Source organism: Salarias fasciatus, chromosome 8 (assembly GCF_902148845.1).
Source record: "Salarias fasciatus chromosome 8, fSalaFa1.1, whole genome shotgun sequence".
NCBI classification, from domain to species: Eukaryota; Metazoa; Chordata; class Actinopteri; order Blenniiformes; family Blenniidae; genus Salarias; species Salarias fasciatus.
In genome coordinates, this window is record NC_043752.1 from 3869304 (window position 1) to 3890756 (window position 21453).

The window sequence follows — 21453 nt, forward strand, 5'->3', positions numbered from 1 at the left end:
TTTTTTTTTTGTTGTTGTTTTTTTGTGCTTTTGCATATTTCTGGTTACGTTGCACATAAATCAAAAATTATCTGTCTTGCACCTTGGGTGCCTGCATTTTTAGGCAATTTTTCCACCTCTCTAAGGTGTTTATCTGCTCTTGTATTGCAGATTACATATAGAAAAAGAAGCACTCTGTACTGTACTGTGTTGGTTTATTAACATTTGGGACCTGTCCATTTGGGATGTGTCCATTTGGGATGACACTGTTCTCTCCTTTTAAAAGCCTTCACTTCATTTACACAAAACTCAGGTAAGAGGTCTTTTTCAGAATTAACATTAAACTAAACCACTAAGCTAATAGTTCTCTTCATTTCCAAGATTCATGCTAACTTGGGTTAGCATTTCATTCTACTTAAAGGCTTCATGCTACGCTGGCAGTTTATTGCATTTCCAAGATTCATACTTAGTTCACACAAAGCAGTTTGCTTTGTTTCCAAGATGTATGCTAAGCTAGTACTTTATTCCGTTTCCAGGATGTGTGTCTCAACAGGAGACTGTCACTGAACAGCTGGTGGTTATTGGTATATACTTCGTGCCCAGAGTGGAATCAATTGTTAAAAGTGACTCTGGGCCCAACATGGCCGCCGCAGCACAGACACTGCGAACACTGATGCATACGTAGTCAACATACTAACAAAGTACAAAAAACTGTAAAAAATACAAAATGATTGTAAATTCTTTACAAACAAATGTTAAAAACCAGAGGTTTCCGGGAATGAAGGGGTGGAGTCTGTGGCTGTGACATCACAGCTCGAGTCCATGTACTCTCAAGGTCAAAACTGACCAAAGGTCAGAGGTCACCCACTTACTGCATGCTATCATTGTGGATAGATGTGGGTTCAGTTGGATGGATGTAGAACCTGGTCTGATGGATCTGGTCTGGTGGGTCTAGAACCTGGTCTGATGGATCTGGTCTGGTGGGTCTAGAATCTGGTCTGATGGATCTGGATCTGGTCTCATGGAGCTTTTCAAGGTTTTGCTACTTGCAGGCTACAACTGGATAGATTAGCACCATTTAAATCTGATTCTTGGATGGAACTTGAAATGACTAATGAGGAACTGATCCAGAACCCAGGAGATCCTGATGGGCCTGGACCAGAAGCCAGGAGGTCCTGATGAGATTGAATTCATCACTTTGAGAGTCTGGAGGTTTCAGTGATTCAGATGAGTGAATTGTTCAGGTATAAAAACTTCAGTAGAACTTGAAGTAGCACAGAGTCACATCAATACAAGGACAATTTACAACAAACATGATGAATGAGTGAGTGCATTTCATGAGGAAACACCTAAGATCACCCTAGAGCTCGCAACAGCTGACAGAAGACCAGTGTCAACTCAACGTACTTCAAACTACGGGTGAATCTTCTTTCAGATGAAGTACTCAGATTTATTTTTACTAACACTACTATTACTGGTACTACTACAGGCACAGGGACTACTGGTTTATGGGAGTTGACAGGATGAACAGAACATTCAGTACTAGTTAAAGTAATGCTGTAGTAGGCGGAGAACGAGTTAGAACATTCAGTAGTAGTTGACGGGAACATTGTAGGGGCAAACTCTTGGACTATTGTCTTAACATTCGATACTAGCTGAAGTACTAGTTATAAGATTCAAAAGTAATGTATGGTTCCAGGATGAAGAACTGGAAGAAGTACTGTTAGCACAGATAGTAATGCTAGTCATAGGGTTTAATTCCCATTGTCGGTTTGAACTTGTGTTGCAGTATTTGTGAGGAGAAAGTTTGGTTTACTACAGTGTTTAGTTTTCATTACTTCAGTTTAAGAGTTGAGAATTTGGGGTTAACTGGTGTTTGCAGGTTATCACTGTTGCGGGTTTCACGGTTCAAGTTGTCTGAAGACATTCCGATTCCGCTAGTTTTAGGACAGAGATGTGATGTTGGAACGGCCACCAGGGGGTGCAACGATCCTCTGAGTGGAACGCCGTGGAATGTGGTCATCGATCTGAGCTCCTGCACACAAAACACGTCTTAGTCACCTTTGTCCATCACCAGCTGTCAATCAAACACTGTGGAGAAGCTCACCTGCCAGGGTGAACCCGGATTGGTGCAGGTTCCTGGGGCCAGACTGGGTCTTTGGACAGGGGGGTCCCCTGGTAGTGGGAGTGGGCGGGACTGACTTGGTCATACTGATGACATCGTGGACCGGACCATCATAGTTTCCACGCGGGACACCGCGAGCCTCCGCCATCTGAAACCAAACCACCAAACCATTTGAAGACACCAGAATCTCTGAACCCATTGACCAAGCTGATCCCTACGTCTTGAGCCAGTTTCCTCCTAATCGCGGACAGGTCGACCGGTATCAGCTGGTTGGTTACCTTGCTGCGGGCTTTAATCCTCCTGTAGACGGCGTCTGGGAAAGCCTTCCTGGGGACGAAGCGTCCTGAACCTTCGGTCACATTGAGGCTTCCGTCCTCCAGAACGACACGACCGCTGCTAATCACCACCGTGGCCTGACCACGAAGCTCCTGACCCTCCAGGATGTTCACCTCCAGTGTCTACACACACAAGGGACCGGAGACTGCAGGTCAGCGCTGAGTGACGGGACAGCTACGCTGGACAAGGTGGCCTTGCAGTTACCAAGTTGTGAGACTGTGCCGAGACGGTCCGAGTCTCCTTTGGGTTCCAGATGACAACATCAGCATCTGATCCCACGGCGATCCGCCCTGAACATACAGAGGACACAAACATCAGCCTCAGACCTGCATCAAGGACTGGTCCAGTCCTCGAGGCCAGCCTGAAGGACGTTACCTTTACGAGGGTAAATGTTGAAGAGTTTGGCAGCGTTGGTACTCGTCACGGCAACAAACTCATTCTCATCCATCTTGCCTGTGGACTTCAGAGAGACAGACAAGGTGAAACATAAAGAGTGATGGACACTGAAACGTCTTCAGATTCAGAGGAAAAAAACTCACCACAGCTCGGTCCCACACTACCGACATCCTCTCCTCGATGCCATTTGTTCCTTCTGGAATCAAAGTAAAGTCATCTTTCCCAACGGCTTTCTGAGCTGTGCTGAAACTGGCCTGAGCACTGGACACCACCTGCAGGTCTCCACTGGAACACAACGCTTCACACAGTCACGCTAACAGACCTATAAACACCAACCAGGCCCGATCAGGCTAGCAGAGAGGAACTACTGACCAGGCTAACAGAGAAGTCAGGTACTGAGGAGTGGAGGGGTCTGGGTTGAGGGGTGGGCTCATGACAAAAGCAGCAGCTGTGGCCCAGTCTTTGGACCAATAGTGCGAGCCGTCAGTAGCCAGACTGGCTGTGATTGGTTCCCCGTACACCACCACACCTGAGGACAGAAACAGGACAACAAGAGACAACACAAACTATTAGCGCCCTAATAATCAGATCAGACACATGCTCCTGTTCAGACACCAGTAGTGGAACCAAGTGGAACCATCTTATGGACCCAAAGACCAGAACTGGGGAACCATGGGTTCACTGTGGTCAGATGATGATGGAATATATTTTAATTTAGGTGGAGGCTGGTTTGATGAACAAGGAAAACTGGCCTAACGGAAACAGGATATGGTCTGACAGCGGGAGAACCTGATCCAACAGAGAGAGTACAAGGTCTGGTAAAACTAGACCCTGATATGACAGAGGTAGAACATGGCTTGACAGAACATAAACTTGACAGATTTGAAAGTGGAATTTGGTCTGACGGATGTAGAATGTGGTTTGGTAAAGCTGGAACCTGATCATGGTCTTGGTTCAGAAGGATCCAGGACTGGATCTGGAAACAAACTGCTGCAGACTGTTACTGAGGGTCCAATTCATTAGAAGCGATGATGATGATGATGATGATGATGAGTCTGATGATGACGATGGTGACGGTGATGACGAAAATGTCCAATCCATCTTTAAATCATGAAGCTCTTTCAAACAAACGCAGGGAGCAAAAATACTGTATGCAAAATAAACGACACAATGAAAACCTGAAAAGACAAATAAAATACATTGATGACAAAAATTAAAAACAAGTACAAACAATACAAAAAATCAGCAGCTCACACACTGTCAGCAACTTACAAGGTGCTCAAAAAGAAGGACAAGAGGTGCCTCAAAAGAAACGATCTTGATTCAACAGCCTCAGTGTGATTGTCGAGCATTTTGTTTGTGGTCATGGTGGGACTGGCATTCTGAGTCACAGCACCAAGATCTACCGAGGGAGTCACATCAATCACCTCTGTCCTGTTGCCATTATGGATTAAAAGGTTAAAGGCCATCCTCACAGATTCAAATACAGTCAAGCAGCAGTTTGTTACTGAAAAAATCTGACTTTTTTTTTTTAGAGACATGTACGAGTATATATCTGATCTCACCTTTCTTGCGGGACTTGGCGATGACGTCGGCAGCAGATTTGCTCATCACCTTGGTTACGTACAGCGGGCAGTTAGCTTGTTTAGCGATGGTGATGGCTCGATACACAGCCTCAGTCTCCACCTGAAACACACACACACACACACACACACACACACACACAATACAGTTACTTCCAATCATTTGGATTACTGAACTGATCTGAGTAAATACAACCAGAGCCCTGTAACGGGCGTGTGGAACAGATGTGTGTTACAGGTGTGTTGCAAGCTGTCTTTCGGGTGTTTGCTACAGGTGTACACACCTCTTCAGGGTGTGATAAAACGTGGCCTTCAGGTCCAGTGATGCCGATAGCGAGAAGTTTCTTCTGCTCCTGTAACACAACCAAACTATTTCAGGTGGACAGAAGGAAAAGACGTCGGAAGCTTCCAGCCTCACTGGTCAATCAGTTCTACCTCGTCTATGATGTCGCCGTTCTCGGCGTGCACCTGTGCGATGGCTCCGAGATCTCTGAGGATCCCGAACGCCTCATAGAGCTAAGCAAAAAAGAAACAAAAACAGATCAAGGTCAATTAAACAGACAAACAAGCAAACAAAAGCACAAATAAAGAAGAGAGAGTTGACCTGAGAGTCGGAGCTCTGGTATTTATCTTTGTATGCCATGAAGAAGAGGAAGGAGTTCACCCCTGAAACACAGAGTGCTGCAGTTACTCCTCAGCAGGACGCGGCGGGCTGCAGTGGTGCCTGAAGGTCGGACCTTTGTCTTTGACCAGCGTCTCCAGCTCCTCGTACAGCCCGTCATGCCATCGCGTGATGTCCAGGTGCAGCGAGAAGTCGCAGCACGCCGTCTGCTCCGCCGTCTCCTTCCACTGGTCAAACACTGACAGCAAACTGGTCCCCGGTTCCACCAGCACGTGGTCGACTGTAAACACACGGAACATGAGACCGCGACAGAACCGATGTGGTTCTGTAGGTTGCTGGTTGTGACTGATCAGGGTTCTGTAGGTTGCTGGTACTGACTGATGGTGGTGGTCCCTCCTGCCAGGGCCGCTCTGGTTCCATGGTAGAAGTCATCGGTGGGGTTCAGGCCCTTCTGGGGCGCGTGCAGGTTGGTGTTGGCGTCGATTCCTCCCGGGATGACCAGCTGACCATAAGCATCCACAGTTCTCACGCCGGCCGGGATGATGAGGTTCTCTCCAATCTGCCTGAAGAGGACAAACAGGTCAGCTGGGGGTCAAAGTTCAAACTTCAAAAATACTTGAAAATTTATGCTTGATCACTGAGAAGAGTATTTACTTGATTGTTCCGTCCTCAATATAAACATCAGCATAGAACGACTGGTCGTCGTTCACCACCTTCCCTCCTTTGATGATCAGACGGTCGCCCTGGAAACAGACAGCCAGAGAGGATTCTGGGATAAGGGGAGTGTCCCTGCAGTAACCTCCATCTGCCTTGCCCCTCACATCTGTAGAACAGCTGCAAGCAATTCAGTGTAACATTGTGACCTTTGACATTTTCTCCAGTATTAACTTGGAGGTGAAATTAAAAAAAAAAAAAAAAAGTGAAATTTCCAGTGTGAGTAGCCTGGAGAGGCAGTGTTGTGGGGATTTTTCAGGCTTTTTCACGATTTTTCCAAACGTGTGAGGTGAACATAAATGGCCTCCAGGTGTGAATAGTTAACTGGGAAGGATTCAGCGCCACATGACTGTGGTGTAGGAATTGAAGGGATGGATGAATGGATGGATGTTGCTTCCTTCAACCTGTCCCGGTGGGTTTCCTGCTGTATTTTAAAGACCACACTGTAAAAACAGGTGTTTGGGGTTAGTTTAATGGTGGAAACGCGCTGCAGGTCTGACAGGAGATGCTGTCCTGTCTGGCTGTAACCTGCCAGACTGTAACCTGCCTCCGGCTGCATCAGGCCGGTGAGCAGATCTACATTCAGCCAGAGGTCCGGTCTCCTGCCGGACCACGCCCACCTGTCATTCAGACGGTCCTCCGGTCATGACCGCAGTCTGGACCGGGTCAGGAGAACCGGTACTGTCTGGGATTCTTTAGCCTGATTTTTACTGAGGCTTCTAATAACCTTAGCCTCCTTGAAAAAATAAAAATAAAAGGAAATACTGGGGGGGAAAAAAAGAGTCAATGCATCTTCAGACCTGCAAACCCGAACCGGGCCGAACCGAGCAGAACCGAGTGGACAGCAGCCGAGACCTGTCGGGTCTGCCCGGCTCGGCCCGGCCCGGCCCGGCCCGGCCCGGCTCCCCTCCTTCAGCCTCCGCGTGCTGATTGACGGGCGGAGCCTGCAGCATCACCGGCCCGGTGCTCCCGGCTCGGCCCGGTTCGGCTCGGCTCGGCTCGGCTCGGGTTGGACCTACCGCGGGTCTCGCGCTGCTCTTCTTGGGCTGAAACGACATCCTGATCGATCCGTGATCAGCTGATTGATCCACTCTCACGCGCTCAAACGGCTATTGTTCCCGTCACGAGTGACGTCACACCAGAGGTCAATTGAAGATGATGCTCTCGCGCTTCACTTCCGCTTCGGATTTTCAAAATAAATAACGCCACATTCTTTGTCATGTCTCTTTGGAATGGCTTTTATTGTGCTTTAATTCTCGAAATTAAACCTTAAGACTTTTTTTCGCCACTGAGAATCAACACTGACTAAGCAACGAAGCAATGGAATACTGTTCTGAGAAAATTAAAGAAGAATGAGATATATTATAGACAGCGATTATTGAAAAGAAATTAAGTTTATTTGTCTCGTGCCACTTCCCAAATAGACATCCTGTAGAGGAAATGGCCTCAATCATCAGGGGGGCGAAAAATGATCTGAAGCTCTCTGCTTCAGCTCTGCCCATGCTTTTACTTTGAAGGAATCTCCCAGAAGTATGCTAAAGTCCTGCAATCTGATTGGCTGCCAGTCTCCAGCTGCTGAGCAGAAGTCAGCTTGAATGTGAACATGGTTTAAATCACAATTACTAATTTTTACTGTAAATGTAGCTACAGTGTGGACCAGAAATACTCTCTCTCTCTCTCTCTCTCTCTCTCTCTCTCTATTGTGTTGAGAGGTCTCAGTTGGGTGAGAACTCAGGCCACCAGGAGCTTGATGAAAACATGCACGATGCACACAGGGCAACTTTAAATATTTCCACATTCAGGTATATTAGTGGTCCTCCATCTGCAGACGCCAGGGTCCTATACAGCTTCTATATCAGAGGCCTGCAGGTCACAGAGGAGCTTACCCGCTGTGACTGTGTTCAGTACAGAGGCCACGCCCACCCAGCACAAAGTACACTGGCTTCAACATGTCTAAAGGAACAGCCACCAGGACTCTTTGTACCTCTCTCTTGCCGTAGTTTTCTCGAGTGTGTCTGGAGGGAAACACCACAATCTGTGCTCCTCCTGCTGCTCCTCCTCCCTCCGTGTCCCGGGTCGATTTGCGGCGCTGTGTCTGAGGACTAAACGACTCGAAGTTGAGTGTTTTGTTCTCGAAGGCTCCCTCGATGTTGCAGAACATTCCTCCATATTTCATCCGGGGCCGAGGAGAGTCGGAGCCCAGCCGGGACAGCAGCGAGGAGCTGTCGTCGTCCTCGCACCACCTCCTCTCAGACATCCTGCAGGGCTCTGTCCACAGAGCAGGAGCCGAGCAGGAGCAGGGGCTGCTGGGGAGGAGGAGGAGGAGGAGGAGGAGGAAGAGGAGGAGGAAGGAGGTCACAGAGCGAGGACGAGACGAGGCCTCAAACTGAGAGGAAACATCAATATGATCAAAGAAATGGAGCGAGAGAGGAGACACACACACACACACACACACACACACACACACACACACACACACACACACACACACACACACACACACACACACACACACACACACACACACACACACACGAGGAGTATTTCTCAAGAACTCTTCTAATCAACAGAACATTAACTCATTTACTTAACCATGACCTTTGACCTCTAACTATAACTTGATCTAAAGAGCTCCTGTGGAATCCTCACAAGTATGAAACTCTGAAGGAGAGAAAAATATGGACACACACACGCACACGCGCGCGCACACACACACACACACACACACACACACACACACACACACACACACACACACACACACACACACACACACGCACAGTCTTGTATTTCTATCCTTGTGGGGACCTTCCATTGACTCCCATTCATGTCTAGCCCCTAACCCTGACCCTTACCCTAACCCTAACCCACACCACAACAAAGCCTAACCCTAAAGAAATGTTTTTGCGCTTTTACTTTTTTCAGTAACAACAACATGGTCAAGAAAACACTGTTTCTCCTACTTAGGACCGGAAAAAGGTCCCCACAAGGCACGTCGTTCCACGTTTTGCTATCCTTGTGGGGACATTTGGCCCCAACAAGGATAGAAATACGAGAACGCACACACACGCGCGCGCACACACACACACACACACACACACACACACACACAGGTCAGTGCTCATTGCTGCTGATGCTCTGAAGTCACTGCAGTGCAGAATTTCTAAGCCTGTCAAATACATTTCAGTCTTGCTCCCACACACACACACACACACACACACACACACACACACGCGCACACACATCTCATCTGACATGACTGTGTGTCAGCACGTGCAGAGTAACTGGGTTGGCAGGCAGTTAATTCTAATGTGCACACACACACACACACACACACACACACACACACACACACACAGTACAGTGAGAGCACTTTTGTGCTAACAGCTAACATTAGCATTGATTGAAAATATATAAAGATTTTTTTACAAAGAGAACCAACCACTCTGTGTGTGCATGTGTGTGTGTGTGTGTGCGTTCACCTAAACAGTTTTAATTCCTGATTTTGTGACATTGTGAGTTCTAGTTATTGTGTATTAGTTGGAGCCACCATCAGATAGATCCTCACCAAAAGGATGAAGAAAGGGATGACCACACGTACACACACACACACACATACACACACACACACACATACGGACACACACGGACACACACACACACCTTGGATCTGGATTGCAGCGTGTTTTATTCACAGGTGTCATGATGAGTTCAGACGACATTCGGGTATAAAAATAGGATCTGTGAAAATAAAGGTATGAGAGAAGAAGGAGGAGGAGGAGGAGGAGGAGGAGGAGGAGGAGGCGAGAGGAAGATGAGGAGGAGCAAACAGACAGAGAGTGAAGCTGAATCTTAACATGAAGCGTGTACAAAGTGAAAGTAAAAAAGAAACCACTTTTTAAAGGAAATTAACAAACATAAAAAAATGAAACGATGGAGAAAACATGGCGTCTTTTTGATGTTTCGGTTTGAATCAAAGTTTCACCATCAAAAAAAACAACAACTGAGGAGCAGTTTTTCTCCAGCTGAAGATCTGAGAGGTCTGACCCCGTTTAACCAGAACTACCTCAACCTGGTTAACTAGTACCATCCCAACCCGGGCTGACCACCTCCGTCTGGTTCAGTTTACCATCTGAATCTGGTTAACAGGCTGATTAACCCTTTAACGGGTGAATTTAGTTAACCATCTCTAGTCAGGAATTAACCAGTCCTACTTGGTCCCGATTCAGTGGCATCACAAGCTGGTTAACCTCCTGGTGAACCGTCCCCCCTTTCCCTTTGAAGCTTGGTTAAACAGCTCAACTTATTCCACCCGTAATAACACAACTGGTTTATATAATAACTTAACCGGGTTCTTCAACCTCCTGAAATGGCTTAACAAGTCAGTAGCACCACAACCGATAAAATGTTTCATTCCAAGCTATTGCACTCACATCACGTGGTTAACTCACCACCTTAACCTGTTTAACCGGAACCGAGTCTTGTTTCCCTCACTAGTTGAACCAGCTGACTAGTTTTCCACTCCACGAGACTTCCTGGCATGGCGAGTGTTTCAGCGGTTACCGTCAGTCAGCAGCTGCTGGTTACCCGTGGTAACCTGACCCCTGTGCGACATCACAGTCTTCAGGTGGGAGAGCCAATCAGAACAAAGACAGACGAACTAGTTCTCCACCGGGTGAACGCTGTCATGGGTCGGTCATGTCTGTCTGACGCGGTCACAGTCAGCTGGTTAACTTCACACTGTGCGATTGTTCCTCGGGCCCGTTGCCATGGAAACCTCATGTTATCTCCGAGGCGGCACGGCGGCGTTCTGGTGAGGTGTGAAGAGGCGGGCTCAGAGTCGGTGGACAGCTGCGCTCTGCTCTGATTGGCTGACGTCGGCGAGGCCCGTCGGGCCTCCGTCAGTGAGCTGCTGGTTCCAAACTCGGAGTCCTGAATCCTGGTTCTGGTCCGGACCAAGTCCACCTGCCCAGAGTCCAACTGCTGGACCCTGGAACCAAGAACCACAGGGAGCGGCCGGTTACTTTCCTGTACACTGGTTAAATCCTGAACCATCTGGTTAAACCTGGTGAGTGACCAGCGTGTGTGTGTGTGTGTGTGTGTGTGTGTGTGTGTGTGTGTGTGTGTGTGTGTGTGTGTGTGTTCTCATATTTCTATCCTTGTTGGGGCCAAATGTCCCCACAAGGATAGCAAAACGTGAAACGACGTGCCTTGTGGGGACCTTTTTCCGGTCCTAAGTAGGAGAAACAGTGTTTTCTTGACCATGTTGTTGTTACTGAAAAAAGTAAAAGTGCAAAAACATTTCTTTAGGGTTAGGCTTTATTGTGGTGTGGGTTAGGGTTAGGGTAAGGGTCAGGGTTAGGGGCTAGACATGAATGGGAGTCAATGGAAGGTCCCCACAAGGATAGAAATACGAGACTGTGTGTGTGTGTGTGTGTGTGTGTGTGAGACTGACCTGCCATTAGGACCAGAGGATGAACGCCAACGAGAAAAACAGAAATAGAAATAAAAACTGATGGAAAGACAGAGAAACAGTGAAGGATTAGTTTTGTTATCGTCCTGTAGATTGTTTATGAGTTCTGTTGTCATGGCGACGGCATAAATGCTTATTATAATGTTTGTATACCTTCTCCTCCAGCTCTTTGATCTGTCGTTTCTGTGCTTCTATAAATTCCTCCAGGTCTTTATTTCTCTGCAAAACATAAAGTTTACACAATGTTTAGGACCTGTTTTCTGCGTTGTTGACTTATTTACATGATTTTTTATTTATTTATTTTTTACTTGCTGGCCTGTTGCACAGTTGTTTACGTGAGTTGTTTACTTGTTTACCTGCTGCGTGAGTTGCAGCAGCTCCATCCTCTCTCGGAGGATCTGGGCGTCTCGCTCTCTCAGCTCACACATGACGGAGCGTTTCCATTGGTCCATGGCTCTTCTGAGCTCCTCCTTCTCGTCCTCTGACAGCGTCACGGAGAGACCGCCCTCCTCCATCTTTAGCCCCGCCCTCCTGGACTCCTGCTCCTGCTGCAGGGCCTCGAACAGCATGGCCTCCAGCTCCAGGATCCTCTGCACCGACCACAGGACGCACCCGCTGGTTCATATTAATAATCCTCGACCTCCTGACCCCGGTTGACCCTTCCCCTCCTCTGACACGGACCTTGTGGGCCTGATCCATGGACTGCTTCCTGTAGTCCAGCTCCTCGTCCAGGTAACCCTTCTGCTTACTGAACAGGTCCTGAAACACAGCACAGCATCACCGTGGCAACCGGTTCAAGCCAACGCTATTCATCCCTCTGCCCCCTGCTGGGTGAAGTGTGTAGTTCAAGGTGTGCGTCTTGACGTTTGTTTACCTTCTCGCTCTCGATGTCCAACATCTTCTGCTGCAGAGCCGACTTCATCACCTCGATGGACTCCAGCCACTGAAGAGGCAACAGCATCAAAAGATAAATGACGTAAAGCGGTTTCAAACACGGATAAAGTCTCAGTGTGAGTGATTTACCTTTTCTGCCAGAGTGAGCACAGTCCTGGCATGAATCACCACCACCTGCTCCTCATTGGACAGATTCTACATTTAAAAAAACGTGAAAACAACATGTATATTAAAAAAAAAAAAATCAGCTGCAAATCAAAACGGAGACAAAAATGACATGTAAAACATCTGACACTGTTTGTTTATTCCCCGAAACACAAACAGATCATCAGCGGATAAAGAGTTAGTTCCCTCCTCGGGACAAATGGAAAGTGTTGAGCACATGTTGACAAACAAACATGTGTACAAAATAAATTCAACATACACTTACGGCGTTATCGCCCAGAATGTCCAGCTTCTTCATCAGCTCACTGATCACAATGTCCTGACAAAGACACACACACACACACACACACACACACACACACACACACACACACACACACACACACACACACACACACAGGTGTAAACAGGTGTGTTCAGGTGTGTTTATTCAGTATCTAAAGGTGCGTTCAGATGCTCACGGTGACTCCTTCAGCTTCACAGTAGATCTGAAGAGGACTGAGGCCTTCTGGGAAATGGAGCTGATGGAAGTTCATTCCCGGGGAGCGTCGCTCCCTCTCCTGATAGAGCAGGAAGGAGAAGACAGACAATCAGACTGACTGTTCAGAAGGAGTTGTTGTTGTTGTTGTTGTTGTTGTTGTTGTTGTGTTGTGAGCCTGTCACCTCCAGCTCTAAGATCCTGAACTCCAGCAGCTCGTTCTGATCTTTGACGTCCTGGATGTCACTTTTCAGTCGCAGCTCTTCGCCCTCCATCTGCCTCAGCTGTGCCGCAAAAACAACAAATGACAACAGCAACAAAAACAGGTGAGAGAACTGACATGTACCGTCTGGTTTTCTTTTCTTGTGGTCAATTTTGTTGTGTTTTCAGAAAATCAGTAAACAAAAACAAAAAAATAGGACACAAAATAACAAAAACGTTGGACCGTGTGAAGAGACATCGAGTTCACCTTCTCCACCAGCTCCTGATTCCTCTGATAGAGACTCTGCTTCTCCTCCACCCACTGGACATCCTGTGACACACACACACACACACACACACACACACACACACACACACTTTGTTCTACATGTTCTACACTCCAGATTTCTACATTCTATATTCTGTTCAGTCATAAAATGAAAACCCTGGGAGCTCCACTCCACCTCCTGCACCTCCTCCTGTACCTCCTCCTCACATGTGTGAGATGCGTCGAGCTCCTCGTGGCTGCCCGGTTGCTGTCTGGATCTTTCTGGAACATGATTGGACATTGTGTTCTTTGTTCTACCTTTGCTCTGCCTCTGTCTGGCTCTCATTGGTCATTTGATGACAACCAGTGTTTCTTCAGCAGCGATTTCTACCCTGAAACCAATCAGAACGCAGAGGATCCACTGTGTGGTTCCTCTCCTTGGACTGGAGTCCCGAGCTGTACGATCCGTTGTGTCATGTTGTGTTGAGTCGTGTTGTTGTTGAGCTGTGGTTTGTATTATCTTACCAATCTCCATTGTGATGCTGTTTGAGTTTTCTTATCAGTCTTTGTTGTCTTTATGTTATTTTGTTATCAGTCCTCATTGTGTTGTTGTCAGTTGTTGTTGTTGTTGTTGTAATACCAGTCCTTGCTGCGTCAGCGCTGACTCCAGGTCTGCCACCCGGCTCTGGTAGCGGCTGATTTCCATCAGGAGCTGCTCTCGGGTCTGAAACAGAAGGCCAGTCAGTCGGGTTAGGTCAGATCAGGTACGATAAGTTCAGGTTTTCTCAACTAACTGCCGCATCGCTGAGAGCCGCCACACCTTGATCTCCTTCTCTGGGTCATAGCTCCCGCCGCTGGTCTCCGTCAGCAGAGCGTAGGCTCGCTGCAGCGCCTGGTACTCCTGAGTCAGCTGACGGTACCGAAGCTCTGCCTCTTCACGTACACACAGCTGCAACACACACACACACACAGTCACAAAGAGTCCGCATAACCAGGTCCAGACCCGTCTGAACGACCCCAATCAGACTGAAAACAGTTAGACCTGAACCAGGATCACTGAGAGAACTATAAAAGCAAAACCAGCTGAACCAGAACAAGGACCATTCAAGACAGACCAGAACCTGCCAGTCCAGGATCCAGCTGTGTGTTCGTTTACCTCGTCTGGTTCAGTATCCGGAGTTCTGTCAGTGTGGAACGACAAAGTCGATCCGTCAGAGTCTGCAGAAGCCTCCTCGTCGTAGCCATAGAATGTCTCGATGACCTGCAGATAAACAAACCAACCAGCCAACAGATACAGTTTTCAGACAATGAACATCTCCACTGTGGGTGGAGCAAAATCCAAACTAGTATTTAATGTGGTTCCAGTAAAAAAGCTGAAGTAATGGTACAGACTGTGTGTATAATAGTGGTGAATATCAGTTACATCCTGAAGCTTCAGTCTGTTAGCAGTATTGATAACGGGCGGGTGTTGTGGACTCACTCTGCAGGCTCTGAAGGTTCGTTTCCTCCTCACCGTCTCCTGCCGCCGGTACCTCAGCAACATGTCCCTCTCCTACAGGACGGACAGCAACAACATGTCCCGATGGCGGCCTTCGATACACTGTTCGCTAAACCTACTAACAGCCCCCACCTAATAACTACCCCTGAACAGCTAAGAGGACCAGCTACAGCTGTGTGCCATCACCGGGTGGTAGTCATCAGCTCAACACACGTCTACTACACTGCTATTGTCTTCACAGTAGTACTACTTACAATAACGTTCTTCACGTAACCAGCTGTCTCCAGAGCCTGAAAACACAACCAGTGTTTATCTTTCAGAATACTAGAGATGACATTTATTATGAAGAAGAAAATGCAGGAGCAGTACTAGTTTCAAAAGCAGGTGGACGACTTATTGCAGTAGTCAGAGAAGTAGTGATGGTAGAGGTACAGGCAGTAGTTTGTGGTTGTAGTTCTACCTTGGACAGGTCTTCGATGATGTGTTGCTGTTCCATCACTTGTAAGCGGAGAAACTCCATCTCCCGTGCATCTTGGCTGTAGCCATGGTAACTGGAGGAGTGGCTGCGATCGAGGTCGTTTAACGAACTCGGTCTCCGCTGTGGGCGCAACACATGTCGCGGTTACCATGGCAACACTGTCACTCTACAGTCCTCTCGACGCTTATTCTATCTCGACAATAGTCTGCTTTCAGTGACGTCTGAACATCGGTCCGAATTTACACTGCCGACTCCTGCAGGTGAAAGCTGGAACTGCATGCTGTGTGTTACATGCAACTCTGACTCCGACTGTGTGTAAGTGTGTTGGTGGAGTCGGAGGTTACCAAAGTTACCATCTCCAGGTTCTCCTGGGTGACGAAGCGGAGCTTGTTGTCGAGGCGACGCAGCGCGAGAGCGAGTTCTTCGTTTTTCCGGCTCAGACGTTTGTTTTTGTCCAGAAGAGGAAGAAACTGACTCTCAGCCTCTCGGAGACGCTTCAGCTGCAGAAAACACACACAAACACACCAACACACACACAAACAAAAATTACTTCATTGCCAAGAAAATAACTGTCGGAAAAACCAGGAGTGAGAGCGCCTCTAGAGGATCTGGCATGAATTACAACCAAAACACCCAGTGAAGAAACCAGAGCACAGAACTATTTCCGTGTGTGTGTTTGTGTGTGTGTGTACCAGCTCATTGCGTTCCTCGGACAGCAGGGCATTGCGGTCCTCCAGTTTGCGGACAACGGCGCTCAGCTCTGCAATCTTCAGCTGAAACCTTCGCGTGTCGCGCTCCTCCTGAGACTGAGACAGAAGACCAACAGCCAATCACAGAGCTCCAATCGCAGAGCACCAAAACACACCTGCAAGTCACAGTGGAGGGTTCATTTAACCCACCTCCGAAAGGCTTAGAGACACCCCCCTACGGCATGCTACCCAGGCATGCTGGGTAATGCAGTTCAGACTCTGATAGCGGATTGTGTTGACTTGTTTCTGTTCTCGTCCTGTTAAAGCTCAGTCTTGCATTTGATACTTCTGCTCATAACATCCCAGTTCAGACAAGAACGTATCAGGATTACAGGAATCAAACTGGTTTTTTAATCATATTTATCAAACAGATTTCACTTTATTTGTGCTAATGACGACTCTTCAGCTCAGACTATAATTAACCATGGAGTTCCACAGGGTTCTTTATTCGGACCCATATTTTTCACATTACACGTGCTTCCTGTAGAGTATATTATTAGGAAACACTGCATTGACGTCCACTGTCATGGTTTTAACTGTGTTGTATTTGGTTCTATTTAACTAAAACTGACTTGACTTGAATCGATTTGCTGAGTCATATGTCACGAATTAGGGAGCAATCAGAGGATTGTGGGAATGTCGTGTTAGCATGGGGGTCGGGCAGCGGCCATGAGGATGACAACATGAGTCTGAAAAAGGCGGAGCCTGATGATATCTGAAAGGTCACCATAGTTACCTGAGAATGCGTGATGAGTGAGAGTGAGCCTGACAGTACGAGCTGAGGGCACAGTGGCCCACCACAGTCGACGGTCACACAAACACAAAACTGGAGCTCATCTCGTCAGACTTCTGCTGAGATCTTTCAAACTAAAGGAGCATCGCTGTGACCTTTCAGAATAGAATTGGAGAGGGGGTTATTCTCATGCAGTTAGGGCATGCAGGAAGAGGCGGGTCTTACAATGTGAGGAGCGTTGTTATTGGTGGAGTTTGGGGAGGGGTGGTTTAGTCCTGCCCTCTGAGCATCTCTCATTGCTGCGATTTGCTGCTCGGCAGCCTGAGTCTGCAGCTGCAGGCGGTGGGCGTGGCCTGCCTGCAGCCCCAAGGCCTTATCCAAAACGGACACGGCCCTGTCCTTCAGCTTTATCTCATCCATCTGCACAGACAGGTGAGACAGGCAGGTGAGACTCTCGGGCAGGTGAGACATAGACAGACAGTTAAGAAAGCAGACAAGCAGGTGAGAGACAGAGAAAGGAGAGGATAGATAAAACAGAGGTTATACAGAGAGGTGAAGGGTTCACAGAGGCAGATGAGACGGGTCATTCAGAGAGGGGGTGGGGAGGTTACAGACAGGTAAGACGGGCTCATTCAGACAGGGGGTGGGGGGTCCTGTCAGCAGTAACATCAGATTTGGAGCTGCGTCTCCTCCTGAGCGTGAAATCAAACACATGGAGCTGCAGCTCAGGTGAGTCCCACCTGTTCCACGGTTCGATGCTCGCTTGCGGTTCATCGAGCCGGCGTGTGAGTCAGAGTGAAACAGAGTGCGGTCTGTCAGTGCGGTACCAGCCTCGGTCTCACTCCCACAGCGCCCCGTCTGCACCGCTGTCCCTCATGTGTGCACAACACAATCATGTATTCATCCACGGCAGCACGGAGCCGCATGAGTCAGAGCGCGATGTTTTATCACAACCAGCATGGCAGGGACGCGCTGATCTGATGCTTACATGTTTTCCTCTATTCATGTGTTCACATACAATGCCTACAAACATATTCACCCTTTGCACAGATGAAATCGTCGTCAGTATATTTTTCTTTCACGTCAAAGTGAAAACAGATTTCTCATAAACGGAGAGGCTGGCAGGAAGAGGACTGCTGAGGGAGACCGCCAGGACCCCAACAACCACTCTGAAGTGGATTAGAGCTCTAATGGCTCAGAGGGGAGAGGCTGTAAACACAGCAGCGGCTGGTCAGTCTCTCTCCATTCGAAGCTGTCTGGGAGAGCGACACAGAAAAAGCCACTGCTGAAAGGAGCTGGAATTCACCCAAATGCTTGTAGACGACTCCGCCGGATGAAGGTTCTTTGGATCAGTCTGAAATTCAGCTTTTTTGACTCAGACTGGATGCTGTTTGGCAAACGCATCGCCACAAACACTCCACTGTGAAGCACGGTGGAGGTAGCATCATGCAGTGGGGACGCTTCCCCGAACATGAAGATAACATGAACACAGTGCAGGCAATCAATCACATCGAATATAATCAGTACGTAAATGTAAAATATCACTGAACTCTGGAGGATAAGCAGATTCAGTCTGTGAATGAAGTGAAAATGCAACGTTTCACAAACGTTTTAAAAATGTTGTCCATTTACACGGAAACGTGGAAAAACTGAAAATGATGTATTCAGTACGTCGGGCCAGAAGCTGGCGCTGTTTGCTTGTTTTTGAAATACAACCACACACACAAGCACACAGATACACTATCGGCATTTAGTACGGAGAGACAATGAAGCTGGATTGTTATTACGTGTGTTTTCAGTGGCTCTGAACAACACTGTCGTGTAAAACTGGCATTCAAAACACTTTTAAAGCTCAGGGGAGGGTTTCAAAGACAGCGGGGTGAATGTTCTCCAGCCAAAACTCAGATTTAGACATTCAGATTTAGATAAGATCCAGAGTTGTATCTGGACCTCAAAGGCAGAAGCTGAGAAACCTACAGAGAGCGGAACTCTTTGGAAGAAGGAAAGGAGACTGAAGATGTGTTGGTGTGAGACGTCTCCACACAGACTCAGTGATCAGAGTGCAGCCCACGAAGGGCCAACATTAGACATCTTTACACGAGTTTGTGCAAATCTGTTTTCATTTTGGTATTGAAAAGATTTTTAAGCAACTTGTTAAAAAAAGTCATGGTACATTGGTCATTACTTTCTGCAGTATGAAACCTCCCAGAGGGTGAAGACTTTCTACAGGCAGTGTGTGATCTGTGTGTTCACAGATTCCTGAGTTGCCATGTGTTGATTTGTTCTGTGTGTACGAGCACTGATGTGTTTCCATGTAACATGTTTACACGTGACATGTTTTTCCAACTGTGACGTGTTTATATGCGGCTGTGTTTACACGTGTTGTGGTGTGCATGTTGACGATGGTTAACGCCTGTTTTCGTGCGTTTATGTGTGTTGTTTTCACGTCTGGACGTGTTTGTACACCATGTGTGTTTTGGTGCGTGGATGCGTGCCGACGCGGGGGCGTACCAGGCGGCGGACCTCCCTCTCACAGTCCCTCTTGGTGCGGTTGAGCTCCTCCTGGTGCTGGTGGTGGGCGGAGCGGAGCTCGGACGCCCGGGCCTGGGACGCCTGCTGGGCGGCCGCCAGCGCCTCCTCGGCGCTCTTCTTGGCCCCCCGCAGCTCCTGCACCTCCTGCTGAAATCGACAGCGCTCCGCCTCCCAGCTCCTCCGCGCCTCCTCCACCTCCGCCAGCAGGGCGCTCCTCACCTGGAGGTCGGGGACAGATTCTGAGATGTCCTACTGCTGCTCCTTCCATGAACGAATGAATGAATGAATGAATGGACGCAGACCTTGTCAGTGGAGCCGTCCCGCAGCGTCACCACCAGCCCGTTCAGACGTTGGATCTCCCCATCTTTGATCTTGATGACCCTCATGAGCTCCATCTCATGTTGCCGTAGCAACGTCTCCCTGGTCACGGCCAGCTCCTTCTGCTTCTCCTGGTGTAGTTTGGTCTTCAGCTCCGTCACGGCGACCGTCGCCCGGTGATGCTCCGCCCTCAGCTCTTGACTGTGCTCCCTCTCCAGACGGCTCACCTGAGGCAGGTGGGCAGTCAGGACGTGCGTGGCGGCCACAGGTGCATTCTGGGAGATGCAGTGCTCACCTTGTTCTTCTCCTGCTGCAGTTCGATCTGGATGTCCGTCAGTTTGGCTCTCAGCTCCTCATTGGCTGCTTGAAGGGTCGCCATGGCGTCGGGTCGCTCGCCCTTACCCCGCGCCCCCGTTCCCCGCTTCGACATCCCCGACTGCAGGCTCCGCCCCCTCAGCTGTCCGTCAACCTGAGCGCTGACTACATCTGCACCTGTGCACAAAGACACACAACATGAAGACACACAACTACACACAGCATGAAGACACATCTGCACAGAAAGAACATACAACTACACACAGCTGAACACAGTATGAACACACAGCTACACACAGAGACACATCAACACTCACACAACTAGACACAGGATAAAGACACAACAAGACAGACACACACAACAAGAAAACACCGCTACACACAGACAACGACATACGAATGCACAACATGAACACACGGCAACACTCAGATGCAACTACATGTGTGATACATGACTGTTTCCACGGCAACATCAACACTCAGCAGCTGTCACACACACGGGCACGCACGCACGCACACACACAAACACACACACATACACTCTCTCTCTCTCTCACTCACACACACACACACACACATAGATTACTTACCATCCAATTGGAAGCCTTGGACACTGCATGTGTGTGTGTGTGTGTGTGTGTGTGTGTGTGTGTGTGTGTGTGTGTGTGTCAGGAGCTTTAGCCTCCTCTCTACAGCATGCTACCAGCAGTTAGCTTCACTGCAGCTGAGTGTGTGTGCTGTCAGCATCAGAGCTGCCTCCCCCGGCCTCGCTGTGTGTCTGTCCCTCCCCGTGTCTCCCCCCTCTGCCTGTCCCCCCCGTGTCTCGCCCTGTCTGTCCCTCCCCGCCTCTGTGTGTCTGCAGCATTTAGCAGTTAGCTCCTGTCAGAGAGAGTCGGTGCTGTTAGCATCTCTGCAGCCTCTGCTGGCGTCATCTCCTCCCCCTCCTCCCCCCTGCCTCCCCCATCCTCTCCTCCCAGCATCCTTCAGCTGTCAAAACTCACCATCACCGCTTTGTCTCCCTCTGCTGGACCTTCACCTTCAACACAACACAACACGATGTGGTCCTGAATCTGTCTCAGTCCCTTAAAATCTTGGTTTTGCTTCAGTCTTGGAGACTCTAGTGTTGCTCTTGACTTCTTGGGTTTGGGGTGCGCTGGTCTTCTTGACTTGGTGTCGACCCTAAATATCTTGGTTTTTGGCCTCGGTTTTGACTCGGTCTCTTCCCCTTAAAGTCTTATCTTGACTCAGTTTTGCCCCTTAATGTCTTGGCTTTGGGGTGCTTTGGTCTTGGTCTTGATTTGTTGGCGATCCTAGAAGTCTTGATGTTGGGATACTCTGGTCTGGGTCTTGACTTCGTCCTAGCCCTTTATGGTCTTGGTCTTGGGTTGCTCTGGTCTTGGTCTTGACTCATTCTCTTACCCTTAAGGTCTGGGTTTTGGGATTTTCTGGTCTTGGTCTGACCCCTTTAAGTCTTGGTCTTGGGATGCTCTGGCCTTGGTCTTGACTCTATCTCTGCTCCTTCAGCTTTTGGTCTTGGGATGCTCTGGTCTTGAGTCGCAGCCCTTTAGAAAACATCTTGACAGCAGCACTCTGAAA

General features: G+C 48.5%; 2 protein-coding genes across 3 annotated transcripts; both read right to left on the minus strand.

Annotated features, from left to right (window-relative positions):
- Nucleotides 1-628: 628 nt before the first annotated feature.
- Nucleotides 629-8060, minus strand: LOC115393204 (dihydropyrimidinase-related protein 2-like). 2 transcript variants are annotated; one of them, XM_030098067.1, is made up of 15 exons: nt 7740-8060; nt 5696-5784; nt 5420-5604; nt 5157-5321; nt 5024-5085; nt 4855-4935; nt 4704-4772; nt 4402-4522; nt 3209-3365; nt 2980-3121; nt 2816-2900; nt 2645-2730; nt 2383-2562; nt 2087-2252; nt 629-2014 (listed from the first exon to the last, which is right to left on the minus strand). In XM_030098067.1, exons 1-15 carry the CDS (start codon nt 8010-8012, stop codon nt 1923-1925), a joined length of 1953 nt encoding a protein of 650 aa, XP_029953927.1. In that variant the 5' UTR covers nt 8013-8060; the 3' UTR covers nt 629-1922. The 2 variants fall into 2 exon arrangements, with proteins under 2 accessions (XP_029953927.1, XP_029953926.1); XM_030098066.1 differs by lacking the exon at nt 7740-8060 and adding an exon at nt 6775-6897 and having other exon boundaries at nt 636-2014.
- A 1364-nt stretch (nt 8061-9424) lies between these two features.
- LOC115393543 (janus kinase and microtubule-interacting protein 3-like) lies at nt 9425-20046 on the minus strand. The gene is made up of 23 exons (XM_030098580.1): nt 19838-20046; nt 19527-19769; nt 19204-19443; nt 16918-17112; nt 15903-16016; nt 15555-15710; nt 15193-15330; nt 14987-15022; nt 14715-14786; nt 14391-14495; nt 14055-14183; nt 13875-13958; nt 13235-13297; nt 12951-13049; nt 12749-12847; nt 12553-12606; nt 12252-12317; nt 12103-12171; nt 11910-11987; nt 11585-11818; nt 11382-11447; nt 11211-11267; nt 9425-10745 (listed from the first exon to the last, which is right to left on the minus strand). Exons 1-22 carry the CDS (start codon nt 19970-19972, stop codon nt 11217-11219), a joined length of 2526 nt encoding a protein of 841 aa, XP_029954440.1. The 5' UTR covers nt 19973-20046; the 3' UTR covers nt 9425-10745; nt 11211-11216.
- Nucleotides 20047-21453: the final 1407 nt, after the last annotated feature.

Excerpts from the sequence above, each read along its gene's own strand:
- LOC115393204 (XM_030098067.1), bottom strand. The coding sequence starts at position 8,012 with ATGTCTGAGAGGAGGTGGTGCGAGGACGACGACAGCTCCTCGCTGCTG. Across the intron at positions 4,773-4,854 it reads ACGGCGACATCATAGACGAG|GAGCAGAAGAAACTTCTCGC; the intron begins GTAGAACTGATT and ends GTTGTGTTACAG. Across the intron at positions 2,015-2,086 it reads ATCCGGGTTCACCCTGGCAG|GAGCTCAGATCGATGACCAC; the intron begins GTGAGCTTCTCC and ends TTTTGTGTGCAG.
- LOC115393543 (XM_030098580.1), bottom strand. The coding sequence starts at position 19,972 with ATGTCGAAGCGGGGAACGGGGGCGCGGGGTAAGGGCGAGCGACCCGAC. Across the intron at positions 14,787-14,986 it reads GTTACGTGAAGAACGTTATT|GAGAGGGACATGTTGCTGAG; the intron begins GTAAGTAGTACT and ends TCCGTCCTGTAG. Across the intron at positions 11,819-11,909 it reads CCATGGATCAGGCCCACAAG|AGGATCCTGGAGCTGGAGGC; the intron begins GTCCGTGTCAGA and ends TGGTCGGTGCAG.